Source organism: Danio aesculapii, chromosome 8 (assembly GCF_903798145.1).
Source record: "Danio aesculapii chromosome 8, fDanAes4.1, whole genome shotgun sequence".
Classification (NCBI taxonomy): Eukaryota; Metazoa; Chordata; class Actinopteri; order Cypriniformes; family Danionidae; genus Danio; species Danio aesculapii.
Window position 1 is genome coordinate 45240134 of NC_079442.1, and position 13885 is coordinate 45254018.

The 13885-nt window shown below is 34.6% G+C and overlaps 1 protein-coding gene across 2 annotated transcripts in view; it reads left to right on the forward strand.

Annotated features, from left to right (window-relative positions):
- The window catches only part of cdk16 (cyclin dependent kinase 16), an 82877-nt gene that overhangs the window by 42083 nt on the left and 26909 nt on the right, over positions 1–13885 (forward strand). For both annotated transcript variants that reach the window (XM_056464052.1, XM_056464053.1), the window contains 4 exons: positions 3126–3182; positions 6919–7033; positions 10098–10192; positions 13058–13120. In XM_056464052.1, coding sequence (XP_056320027.1) covers positions 3126–3182; positions 6919–7033; positions 10098–10192; positions 13058–13120 — 330 coding nt within the window. The remainder of the gene's footprint in view (positions 1–3125; positions 3183–6918; positions 7034–10097; positions 10193–13057; positions 13121–13885) is intronic.

Consider the following 13885-nt stretch of genomic DNA (forward strand, 5'->3'; position numbering starts at 1 on the left):
CCCCACCTACTAGTACAGGAGCCAACTGATATAGACTGATGTTTTTCCAGGGAGAAGCTCGGATCATATGTGTGCTTTTACGACAGTTTAGTGGTTAACAAACACACTGGAATCTCAGCGAATACCTGTTTCACAGAGACAAGAAATATATCCACATAAATTTTAAAATCTCTACTTTTAAAAGAACCAACTACACTTGAAATAAAAAAATTTTGTTTTTTTTATTTGTATGAAATTAACGCAAGGTACAGTCTGTCCTGTCAAACGCACGTCACATGACAGCAACTTCTCGAACGCCCACGAACTTGTAAACAAAGAGTTGCTGTCATTTCTAAAGGAGATTTGACATCAAGACTAAGTTGTGAATTACTCGAAGAGCAGCGTGATCTGACAAAGCATTATCCAGAGGATGATAATGTGTAACACGGCCATAAACGAGGTTGGTGTCGTGATCTCGTTCTTTTTGACTGCGCATTACAGTAGCTTGGAAAACTTGAAAAAATTCAGATTTTTGTTTGATTCTAATGTTTTAGAAATGAAACCTATAAGACAGTTCCAAATATGTGATATAATCATAAGCTTGGTTTTTGAGAATTTGATGTTTTCCCGTTCAGTCAGAATGACCGAGCATACTGCCCGAGAGGAGTTTCAAAGATAGCAGCTGAGTGAAATGACTTGTCTTAAAGGGAGTATGCACACACACAATTATAATTTTGATAAATACATGCACAAATCCAGAAAAACAAACAAAATACTTATATGAGTTATTAAAAAGATATTGAAAAACAAATGGTATATAAAAAGAAAACCAAAACACATCTGTACAATCCTTCAGATGGCTTATAATAATGTTTCTGACTAGTTTTGTCCACTGGCTGACTCTCTGTGTTTCCAGTATGACAGGCTAATGCATGCGTTGCTGCTGTTGATATCAGACTTTAGTTCTGTCCCAGGATATGCCTTCATTTTTCTGCATATCTCTCTCGCTCTCTCTTTTCTTTTCTCCTTGACTTGTTTGTTCATGGTCACACTATCATTGCTTTGAAATGATTGCGGACACATAGACAAAATAAACTTTCATGGCATGTCTAGCTGCTTAAAACAAAATTCTCAAAATATTTGTAGCACAATATCAATGGTAAAACGAGCAAAATGTTCTGGTCCTACTTCGTAGGACATTAAAACAGCTTGCTATGTTGCTTGATGTTGCAAACTGATATTCATTCATTTTCCTTCGGCTTAGTCCCTTATTTATCAGGGGTCATCACAGTGAAATGAACCACCAACTATTCCATCATATGTTTTACACAGCGGCTGCCATTCCAGCTGCATCCCATTACTGGGAAACATCTATACACACTCATTCACACACCTACTATACCTACTATGTCCAATTTAGTCTATTCAATTCACCTATTCAAATAGTGCATGTCTTTGGACTGTAAGCGAAACCGGAGCACCCGGAGGAACCCAATGCCAACACCGGAAGAACATGCAAACATACAGAATTAACAACTGGCCCAGCCCGACTCGACCTTCTTGCTATGAGGTGACAGTGCTAGGTGATAGTGAGACACTATACCGCCGCAAACTGATATTTTCTCATTATATTATTATACTCTGATTTTATGGTTCTGGTCAGAATCCTGGCAGCAGCATTTTGGATAAGCTACAACTGTCTGACTGTCTTTTTGGGAAGGCCAGTAAGGAGTCCATTACAGTAATCCACCATACTGGTGATAAAAGCATGAACATGTTTCTCTAAGGCCTCACTGGAAACAAAGCATCTAATTCTTGCAATGTTTTTGACATGATAGAATGCTGAATTAGTTACTGCTTTGACATCATAAATGTATATAATGACATGACTAAAATATAAAAAATATATATCTTAAGCTATATCTTAAGCAGTGTTGGGGAAAGTATCTTTGAGAGTAATGCATTACAATATTGAGTTACGCCCCCCACCCCCCCCAAAAAAATAAATAGATGCGTTACTTAGTTACAAATGCATTAAATTACTTTTGAGTTATTTTTGCATTACTTTTTCTGACCTGGCTAAGCCTTAATCTCTTTCAGTAGTTTTTTTTACATTTCTTTAAATGGAGGAGTTCTGCAATTAACAACACACTGTATGCCCTTCATTTACCTTTAAAAAACACATCAATAAGTAATTTTTTAGGATAATGTTATCAGAGAAATTCTACATGCCATATATACAGATTATTGAAAGTTTAAATCAATGCGTGCACTTTTTGTACCATTTGTCTTAAGTAAATTAATTAAATTAATTAAAGCTAAGTAAATTAGCTTTCAAATTAATTAACACGTTCTACCATTGACTGCGTGACTACTATAATTTTAATTCAGCAATTTACTTTTTAAAAATGAATTAAAGCTAATTAAACTAAAAATTATCTTGCATTACATTTTCAAAAAAGTAGCTCAAGTATTATTGCTTATTTTTTGGAGTAATGCGTTAAGTAAAAGTAATATTGTTACGTAATTATCTCCCATTACTTGTAATGTGTTACCCCTAACACTGATCTTAAGGAACTCTCATTGTATTTAAAGTGTGCCTTTCACTAGTTTACAAGACAAAATGAGGGATTGTTAAGAGGTTATATCAAGATTTTTGATGTTGGAAGGGGTTATGAAAAATATAATACTAAAATAAAATACAATTCTTATAATAATATAATAACACAGTGAAATAAAACTCTTAAAAGAAGGTCAAGATTGTTCTTAATTCATTATCATAAAGTAGCACAACTTCAGTTTGCCCTTGATATGACATATAAACCCAGAGCGTGATGTTTATTCAGTGCTGTTGATGCACGCTTGATCTGTGATGCGTTTAAAAACACTTTATTTGTTGCACTTCAGTTGTTCCCGATTTATTTTTAGGGAGGGCTGTTTTAGCTCATGTGTTCAGCAAGCATTATATAAACCTCTATATAAACCAGCCCAGCACATTACATCCATCTGAAACGGGAGCAGAGCAATTTGGGTGCTTTCTAATGAGTTCACATGAATGCCTTTGGAATTTTCTGCCCTGTATCCCAGTGTTGTTTGAGTGCTGCTTTTTAGGAGCATGTTATTGACACAGTTTTTTGTCTTTGCAGTCTGAGATCGGATTTGGTAAGCTGGAGACGTACGTGAAACTGGATAAACTAGGAGAGGTAACTTTAGCATCTGTTATACACTGTAGCTCCATTAAAGGGATAGTTCACACAAAACCTAAAAGTCTGCCATCATTCACTCGCTCTGCATGTTTCAAACCTGTTTGACTTTCTTTCTTCTATTGAACACAAAAGAAGATACTTTGAAGAAAGCTGAAACCTGTAACCACAGACTTCCATTGTATTCGTTTTTTCTACTATGGAAGTCAATGGTTACAGGTTTTCAGCTCTCTTCAAAATATCTTCTTTTGTGTTAAACAGAACAAATAAACTTATAAGCGATTACAACCATTTGAGCGTTGATAAATAGTGAGTAAATTTTCGGGTGAGCTCATTTTTAGGTGAACTATCTCTTTAAGGTGCTTTTTCACTGCATTGTATAGTGCAGTTTGTTTCGGTACAACTCATTATTGGGGCTTTTCTACTCTGGTCCAGTACCTAGGGTTGCACTATACTGGAAAAATATGTGATTTTGTTGAGTATTGCGATAATTATATTTCTTATGATATAAGAGTTTCCTAGCTAAATGCTATTTTTATTAGCTCTTTTTTAAAATCATTTATTTATGTAATGGTATTAAAATAGCTGATAAAAACAGATAAAATAAATTTGCAGATTTAAGTATTTTTAATTCAAGGTGCAAACATTTAGTCTTAAGGGTGCTTTCACAACTAGACCTTTGTTTTGGAACCTGGCGCGTGTGCCCGTCAGCTCGGTTCGTTTAAATATATGTGAACACTGCAATCGCACTGTGAACCGCACCAAAACAATCGATCCGAGAGCACCTGAATGAAGTGGTCTTGACTCGGTTAAAATGAACTCTGGAGCTGATCAATTGTAGTTAGAAAGCAATACGATCCAATGAACTAACGAACCAGGCTATGTCACAGTGTATTATGGTTGTGTATATACGGCTATATAAAGACAGAATTATGAGTATGGCGGAATGTCATTCCTATGGGTAAATGTGCATTTCATGCCAAATACGAAATTGAAAGCATGCTGAACTATTAACGAGAGCTGTTGATCCGTTAGGAAAACTGACCAAACTGCAGTTGATTTATTGGCTTGTTAATTCTCTCTATAATGCATAGCCTATAATCAGGGTGCGAATTAAAGGGGGGTTTGAGGTATGGGCGGGTATGTATTGGCGGGTCAGTACTTTAAATAGCGAGAAATAGTTTGCTCTGATCTGTACCTTAAATAATATTTGTAATTAAAATAACAGACAATAAAAATATACCATCCCTATAATAGTTGCCAATCAGTCTATGCAAAAGAAAAAATAATCATTGAAAAGTCAGAAACTGGCAGATTTAGATCACTGATAGACACCGTTAGTGTTTAAAAGACACTTTTCTTGTAAAATAGCTGTCTGTTTCAACATACAGCCTAAAAGTAAAGTAAAATTTGTTTGTTTAGTTTGAACTACAGTAACCTCTGAAAAAGCAAATCAGAGGATACTGTAGGTCAGGATACACTGAATATCCCTCAAAACACTGAAAACTTAAATATGTTTTATTAATAAATTAGATGTAATTGAAATAAATACATACATTTGATTCATTGAAGCTTGTATTACACAAACTAACATGACAGAAAAGTTGACCCCCTGGGGTGCGTTTCCCAAACAACGACGTAACTCGCGGCTGAACTATCATAGTACGATGCACCGTTTGGGAAAAGAACGATGTAGTGACGAGTGTTTCCCAGAACTGTAGTTTCTCTGTCGCAGATCTATCGTTTGAACCACGTTAGTTATAACATAAAATGCTTATAATGATGCTCTAAACGGGGTGGAGTAACTACTTCTTTAGACCCCATTAAAACATGCACTCTCTTTCCATATTAATTGAAATATGTAAATGGAACATGTAGGGCCTGTGTTTCCTTTATAAATATTAATGAGAATATTCCACATTCTGTTTTAAAACATAAAATCACTTACAAAAGCTAACACATATTCTAATCTCATATATAAATTAAATAAATAAATAAATAATGAGGCTGTTTATTAAGAAATTAAGTGTAATATTTATTATTTATTAGAAAATGAAAAAAACATACTTTAATATTAATAATAATGATGATTATTATTATTATTATTATTATTATTATTATTATCATGGTTATTATGATTATTTATTTATTTTTAAGTAGGATTTTTTTAATTAATTTATTTATTTTTAAGTCTACTTTTACAATTTGACACATTCAAACCACTGCAGAAATGTTCTAACCAGCAGGCCCATGTCATATACAGTACAGATATTTAATAAATAACCCACTATAAATTAAAAGCATCAACGTTTGCTATGTTTTTTGTTTTCACAAGCTTTGGAGACGTAACACAAGTTCTGCTTTTAAATGATAGGTCACCTATAGCTTTTGTCATGAGCCACGGCTGTGTTCAAAATGACATCAGTGTATTCAAAGTGCACTGCGAAGGGAATGCAATTGTAAACATGAAGATCGCTAAAACTGAACTGTAAAAATACTTTGAAAGCAAATTACACTTAAGAGAGATGACTTTTTTTTTTTTTTTTTATAATTCTGTTTAAATGTTAGAATGTTCTAAATGAATAGGGCATAGGGGTGATAACTGGGAACACAGCCAGCAACTATGCTTCTAACTACAGCTCCAGAGGTGTAGTTGCAAACATACAAGTTTGCAAAGCAGTTTGCGAATGTTCATTGGAACGATGGATTTGGATAACGCCAATTCAACGAACTGTGTTTGTAATGACGCATTTTGTGACCTTAGTTTGCTAATGATGATTTTTGGAAACGCACCCGATCGTCAATGTATAATTCGCACCCTGCCTATAATGCATAATTCTAGCCAACGGCTATGCATGAGAAAGTCTTACCTCTGATTTATATTTGGTGATGATTTCTGTGGGTGTCACCTTTCAAAATCGCTCATCATCATAAATTAAAATAAAGATATGTGACACCTAAGCGGGACTCTGAAAAATAAACCGTGGAACTCCTGACCAATGTGTGAGGAGAGTTACTGCACGAAGAACAAAAAGCACCATTGTAACTATTTGAATCCCCTGTTTCTGAACAAAACAATGGATCTACAGTTGTGAAAGCACCCTAAAACACTATGAATGAGTGAAACCTCAGCAGATATTCTGACTCTTATTGGGTGTTTTCATCTCTCCGTAAATATTTATTTTCACCCCTGGGTTCACGTTTTGGCTGCTCCATCCAATATCAGAACAGTAACTACTGGAGATGTGATAGCAAGGCCCCATCTGATTAGACAAATTTAGATAAGCAACCAATGCTTAAAATAAACGTAATTGATCACGGTCACACTTTATTTTGTTGAATTTAAGTTACATTGCATCTACATGCCAACTAATTCTCATTGGATTATAAGTAGACTGTTAGGTTGAGGTTAGGGTTAGTGTAACATGACTTGCAAAGTACTGCGAAATGGTTGACATGTAGTTTCTTTGTCAGCTAAATGTCTGTTGAAGGAGCATATCAACAGATATTAAGCAGACAGTCTACTAATATACTCAAATGGACCATCAAAATAAAGTGTTACCTTCATCACACCTGCCTGCAAAATGTATATTGCATATAATATTATAACAATAATTTTGTGATGCATCATGCAGCCCTTCTAATACAACAATTGACATTAATTTAGTCCTTACAAGTCTCCCGTTTAAAGCAATATTCATATCGCTGTGCGTTGTCTCTTCTATTTCTCTCCCAGGGCACCTACGCTACAGTATACAAGGGCCGCAGTAAGTTGACGGATAACCTGGTGGCTCTGAAGGAGATCCGTTTGGAGCACGAGGAAGGAGCTCCATGCACTGCCATTAGAGAAGGTGAGTTACAAGCCTGCCATAGTGGATCAGCACTAAAATTAGATCTCTAAACTACTGCCCCAAATTTCCAGCATGCTTGTGCAGTGACAGACGTTTGCATCTCTTAAATCTAGGATGTTCTAAATTAGCATGTGAATCACTTAATTCACTATTAACACTGTTGTAACATGTTCAATCAGCCTGTTGAAAGTGTTTTTTCAAGATTGAAAACAGATTTTTTTTTGTGTGCGTGCATGCATAAAGCTTATTTTCCAGCCCACCCAGACACTGTTTATGGAAATAAATGTCAAGAAATCTGGGTTTAATTTCTGAAACAGAGAGAATTCATCCTAGATTTGCACAATATATGACTTCAGCATTGATATCGCAATGTGACCATTCGCAATAATCACATCGCAGGATATGCAGTGTTGAGTTTGTATTATAATTTATCATTTGCATGCGTTTTTGAGGCCTGTGACTGTCACTGTATACTGATTTTAAAAGCATTTAGGAATAAGAAGCTGTACTGTTTGTAAACTTTAATAATGAGTGTCTATATAATTTAAATAACGATGAGTTTTAATTTTTGCTATTCAGTAGATTAGATTTTATGCTGATGCACACCTACTACAGAATCATTCCAATCTAAAATGATCAACTCTTTACAAATAGAGATATTCAAGTCATCTGGTGAAATTGTATTCATATCGCAATCTATATCACAGAATAACAAAATATCACAGTGTTAAGTTTTTCCTGTATTGCGCAGCCCTGATTTACAGATCAAAATCTTAAAAGTCCAGTAGCCTAGGTGTTTTTAGGGTTGCTGGTTTATACAGTGCTTTTAGTCGCATTAGAAACTGAAATGTGCACAGTAGAAAAAAATATAAAACAAAAATATTTAAAACATTTTGATGGTAGAAGAAAATGTCTACTTGTCAGAATTAGTTACCGAATCTGAGATTTTCCTTGTAACCAGAGTTATGTGCACACATGTATGTACAGTTAAAGGGATATTTCACCCAAAAATGACTTTCCCCAGATTAGGGCTGCACAATATCGTTTAAGCATCGATATTGCAATATGCGCATCTGCAAGCGCACGATCTGCAATGTCAAATTTGGGTTGTAATTAATCAGGTAACACAGTTCAGACTTGTGGAGTCATGTTTCAACTATAATCTAATAGTGGGAAAGGTTTTTATTTAGATGTGTCTTTACGGCACCTGACTGTACAACTTGAAGAAATTGCAAACCACTTGGACGAAAGAAATTATATATTTCTATATTATTTTACATTTGATTTTTAGATTTCTGAACCTCAATACTGTTGGGCACCAGCGAAAACCATTCATTTAATGTTGATTAAAATCATGCAATCAATGTTTAAGTGTGAATTAATAGGAATCTTGTGAAATTATGCTCATATCGCAATATATATCATGTCAGTTTTTTCCAGTATCAGGCAGCCCTACCCCAGATGATGGTAATATGAGTTTTGGGTGAACTATCCCTTTAAGGACACAATTATTCAAGGAAAAAACAACAACATAAGAACTTACAAAGCATAAAGTTATGCTTTCACAAGCAGTACTTGCTTAAGCCAGGTCTAGGTCTAAGTTAAGTTAAGGTTATTGTATACTGAATCCAAAATTTGTCTGAAATTTTTACATGTTAAACAAAATAAATAAATAAATAAATAATCGTATCGACTTAATTGTATTGGCCCACTCCCTCCAAAACTTTTGTCAGTCATAAAAAACATTTGATCGGGTTTGATTTATTTATATTTTTCTCGTTTTTCATATCTGAAAAAGCATTTTGAGAGGTGTTTTGATAATTCAGAGCCACCGTACAAGCAAAAGCCAAAATCCAGAATGCTCTCACTTGCAGCTCACAGCACTTTGGCAAACAAAGTTAATAGATAATCCTGTGCAGCTCTTTGATAAGGAGATAAACTCTCCTTCCTCTCCATGGAAGAATTATTCCTCTTTCTTTATCTATTTTGAAGAAAGCAGAGGAGAACATAGAATCGCTCATTGAGTTGACTACAAAATGTTTTGGGTTTTTTTGCACAACGTATAAATTATTACGCATCAGACATGGTGTACAAGGTTTGTGCACATGACTAATTTTTAGGATATGAAAATGAGCGAAAAAAATACATACAAAAATTTTGGACATCAGTGTGCAAAGTTCTTTAGTTCAGTGTTTCTCAACCATGTTCCTGGAGGACCACCAGCTCTGCACATTTACCATGTCTCCTTAACCAAACACACCTGATTCAGATCATCAGCTCATTAGCAGAGACTGAAAGACCTGTAATGTTTGTGACAGACAAAGGAGACATCCAAAACATGCAGTTCTGGTGGTCCTCCTCCGGGAACGAGGTTGAGAAACACTGCTTTAGGGTATTTAAGCAGCATCTGATGTATTTTATTTTAATAAATATGTTGATGTATTATTATTTTTAGTCAAGCCTTCTTAAACATGCAATTTAGTCTAGGATTAACCTTAAAAAGGTAGTTCACTCAAAAAATAAAGTTCTGTCATCATTTAATATTAATTAAATCTTTATGAATTTCTTTATTCTGTTGAAGACTACAGAAGTTAATTTGAAGTATGCTGAAAACTTGTAACCATTGACTTCCATAATGTTTGTTTTTCCTACTATGGAAGTCAATGGTTACAGGTTTCCAGCTTACCTCAAAAAATTCTTCTTTAATATCCAACAGAAGAAAGAAACTCATAAATGTTTGTGGCTGAATAAATAGTTAGTAAATTTTCATTTTTGGGTAAATTATCCCATTAAATCTTGTTTTTAAAGTCAGGGTTAATTGTTTGACTCTTTAATTTTGTTGTCATATTTATTTATTATTTTATTAGGAGCACAGATGCTTCTTCAAAATCTAGCGTAGAACCCTGGGTTGATTTACTTTGGGAAAACCAAGTGTTATGCAGCCGTAATATTTGCTTCAGTCTGTCTCGCCCTTGACGTTTATCAGTGAATATTCATAAAAGCGTGTGAAGAACCAGAGCTTGTGTGTTTGAGGAATGACCAGTTTCTCTCCGTGTGTTTGTAGTGTCTCTACTGAAGGACCTGAAACACGCCAATATTGTGACTCTTCATGACATCATCCACACTCAGAAGTCTCTTACGCTTGTGTTCGAGTACTTGGTGAGTCAGTCACATGTGCACATTTCACTGCTCTCTCCACACACTTTTATTTTTACTGTACTCATGATCTCACACATACAGTCATCTAGTGCTACAGAAGCTATTTGGAAACTGGAGCTCTCCAAACTGAATGCTGTTCAGAATTTGAAGTGGTTACAGTACAGTTAAGTGCAAGCAAACATTTGCTGATTGTTTAAATTACTTAATGGCTTGTTTGATTTGAAATAATCATCTGCGTAAATTTAAGTGATGCCATTTTAATCTGGCACAAAAAAGAAGGATCTTAAACTGATGGAATTGAAATAAAAAGTGACAAATGTCATTAAAAAGTGCAATGAAAAGGAATAATTTTAAATTAAAACACACATTAAAAAATGATCAAAAATGCTATGTTAAAATTACATTTTGGCTTGTTTGATTTGAAATAATCATAAGTATAAAATTAAGGGATATCAAAACTGATGGAGTTTAAGTAAAAAGCCACAAATGTTATTGTATATTATTATTGTATATTGAATATTAGTTCAAATTTAAACACATTTTTTAAAATTATCAAAAATGTTAACCATTTTTAAATAGTTTAAATTACTAAATGGTTTGTTTGATTTGAAGTAATCATAAGTGTAAATTTAAGTGGTGTCATTATAATCTGGCATAAAAAGGAGGATATTAAACAGAGAGAATTTTAATAAAAAGCTACAAATGTTATTAAAAGCTACTATGAAAAGGAATAATTTTGAATTAAAACACTTTTAAAAATGTATCAAAAATGGTAACTGTTTAAATGACTTAATGGCTCGTTTGATTTGAGATAATCATCTGCATAAAGTTAAGTGATGGCATTTTAATCTGAGACAAAAACGATCTTAAACTGACAGAATTGAAATAAAAAGCTACAAATGTTATTAAAGGTGCAATGAAAAGGAATGATTTCAAATTAAAACACATTTTTAAAAAGTTTATTAAATATGTTAACCATTTTTTATTATGTTTAAATTACTTAATGGCTTGTTTGATTTGAAGTAATCATAAGCGTAAAATTAAGTGATGCCATTTTAATATAAAACTCAAAAAAGAAGGATCTTAAACTGATGGAATTGAAATAAAAAGTTACAAATGTTATTAAAGGTGCAATGAAAAGGAATAATTTCAAATTAAAACACATTTTTAAAAAGTTTATCAAATATGTTAACCATTTTTATAATGTTTAAGGTTCATTCACACCTGTTTTGTTCCAAAACAGGGATTAAAATTGTTACAATGTTGCACTTTGTTCTTGGTGTGGTTCGCTTTCACACGGCTAAGTTTCTAAACGGACCAAAAGAGCTAAAACAAGTCACGTGCGAGTAAGCTCTCCTCACATTGGTCAGAGTTTCATGGTTTATTTTGCAGAGTCCCGCTCAGCTGTCATGTATCTTTATTTTAATTTATGGCAATGAGCAATAAGGACATATAAGCGGAAAGCTGTGCTTTAATTTTGAATGGGGACACCCACAGACATCGTCACCAAGTATAAATCAGAAGTAAGACTTTCTTATACAGAGCCCTTGGCTAGAATTATGCATTATAGAGAGAAATAACAGATAAACCAAGATGCTAACGGATAAACAGCTCTCGTTAATAGTTCAGCATGCTTTCACTTTTGTATTTAACATGAAACGCACATTTACCGGTAGGAATGACATCCCACTCTACTCATAACTCTCTCTTCATGTAGCCATATATGCCTAATACATATCCATAATACACTTTGATATAGCCGGGCTCGGATCGTATTGCTTTCTCACTACAATCGATCCGCTCCAAAGTTTGTTTCAATCAAGCCTAGACCACCTCATTCAGGCGATCTCGGACCGATTGTTTTGATTGATTGATTCACATATGCCATACGAACTGCGCTAACTGGGGAAACGCACCAGGTTCCGAAACAAAAGTCTAGGTGTGATTAAATTAATTAATGGCTTGTTCAATTTGAAATAATCATGAGTGTAAAATTTAGTGATGCCATTTTAATCTGGCACAAAAGAGAAGGATCTGAAACTGATGGAATTGAAATAAAAAGCTACAAATGTTATTAAAAGCTGCAATGAAAGGGATTTGTTTTCATTTTCACACTTTTTAGCTTTTTTTTGTCTAAAAATAGTTCAAATAGTCTACTGGTCTATAAAGAAACTTCTTGAATGTTTGAATATTTGTGTTTAATATTAATAACTTTGGTGTCTCCAGAATGTGTCTGTAAAGTTTCCGCTCAAAACACCCATCAGATTATTTATTATACCTTTCAGAAGTTTGTATTGTTTAGCTCTGAGCCTCTTGTAGCTGTTTTTTGGCCTGTGCCTTTAATGCTAGTCCTCCTAAGTGCCTGTCAGTTTGCCTCAATCTCCACCCTCGGCAGCGTTCAAATAGACAGACGTGAAGGAAGCAGATCTCACGTAACGTTAGTGAGAAATACTACAGTAAGAACTTTACCAATGATTAATTGATGTGGAGTTACTTCGATGAGTCACACACAATGTCCTTATAAAGTTTACACACACGCACACACACACACACACACACACACACACACACACACACACACACACACACACACAATCAGCGCGCTCGTTTATCTTTGCACTGTTTTTGCCTGGTAAATGTTACAGGATATGTTACGTGTTACATCATCAGGGTAGAACCGCCACTCCAAACGCAGAAGCAAATGCTCAGACTTTGATTAAAGATTATCAAAAACATTTTTATTTTCAATGGATTAACCTGCACAGATTAATTGTTCACATAAAGAATTACAATGTGAGCTAGCAAAATCAACATTGTAAATTTGGATTTTACACTAACTTCTTAATGTCTTTGTTTATCTCCTAGGATAAAGATCTGAAGCAGTATCTTGATGACTGTGGAAACAGCATTCATATGCACAATGTTAAGGTATGTTCATTATGGTGGCTTGAAAAGCCAGCATACTGTTATCTATCTTAAACTTATTATTCTTCTTCTTCTTCTTCTTCTTCTTCTTCTTCTTCTTCTTCTTATTCTTCTGAGACTAATTTCTAAGTGTATCTCCTCCTAGGCCTTTCAAGCTACATACTTCAAACTTTCGTCAAACCTTCAAACTGGTCTGACTCGGGTTGCTATATCTTTTCTAACTGATCCGACCTTGGGTTTTCCGAAAAACGACCCAGAAAAATCCCAAAAGTCCCATTGACTTAACATTGGGTCAAACTTTGTGAGCTCATAACTCTGCATCAGACTGTCCTACAGACTTCTAACTGGACTCATTTAACTCAGTCTAGCCAGCAGCCAATAACTGATGACTTTTTAACTTACTAGCCACTCCCTAGCAACCACTTACAGCACCCTAGCAACTGTCCCATAGACTTCCATTGTAAAAGACTCCCATTTACTTAACATTGGATCAACCTTTGTGAGCTCATAACTCTGCATCAGACTGTCCTACAGACTAGAGTCTGGCCTCATTCAACTCAGTCTAGCCAGCAGCCAATCACTGATTACCTTTAAACTTACTAGCCACTCCCTAGCAACCAATTTCAGCACCCTAGCAACTGTCCAAGAGACTGTGACTAGCTATTCTAACACACGCTAACAGTTTTAACATCCTACTGACATGCTAATCTTGCTAGAAAGGTGCTAGCAACACGATAGTGACATGCTAGTCATGCTAGTAACATGCTA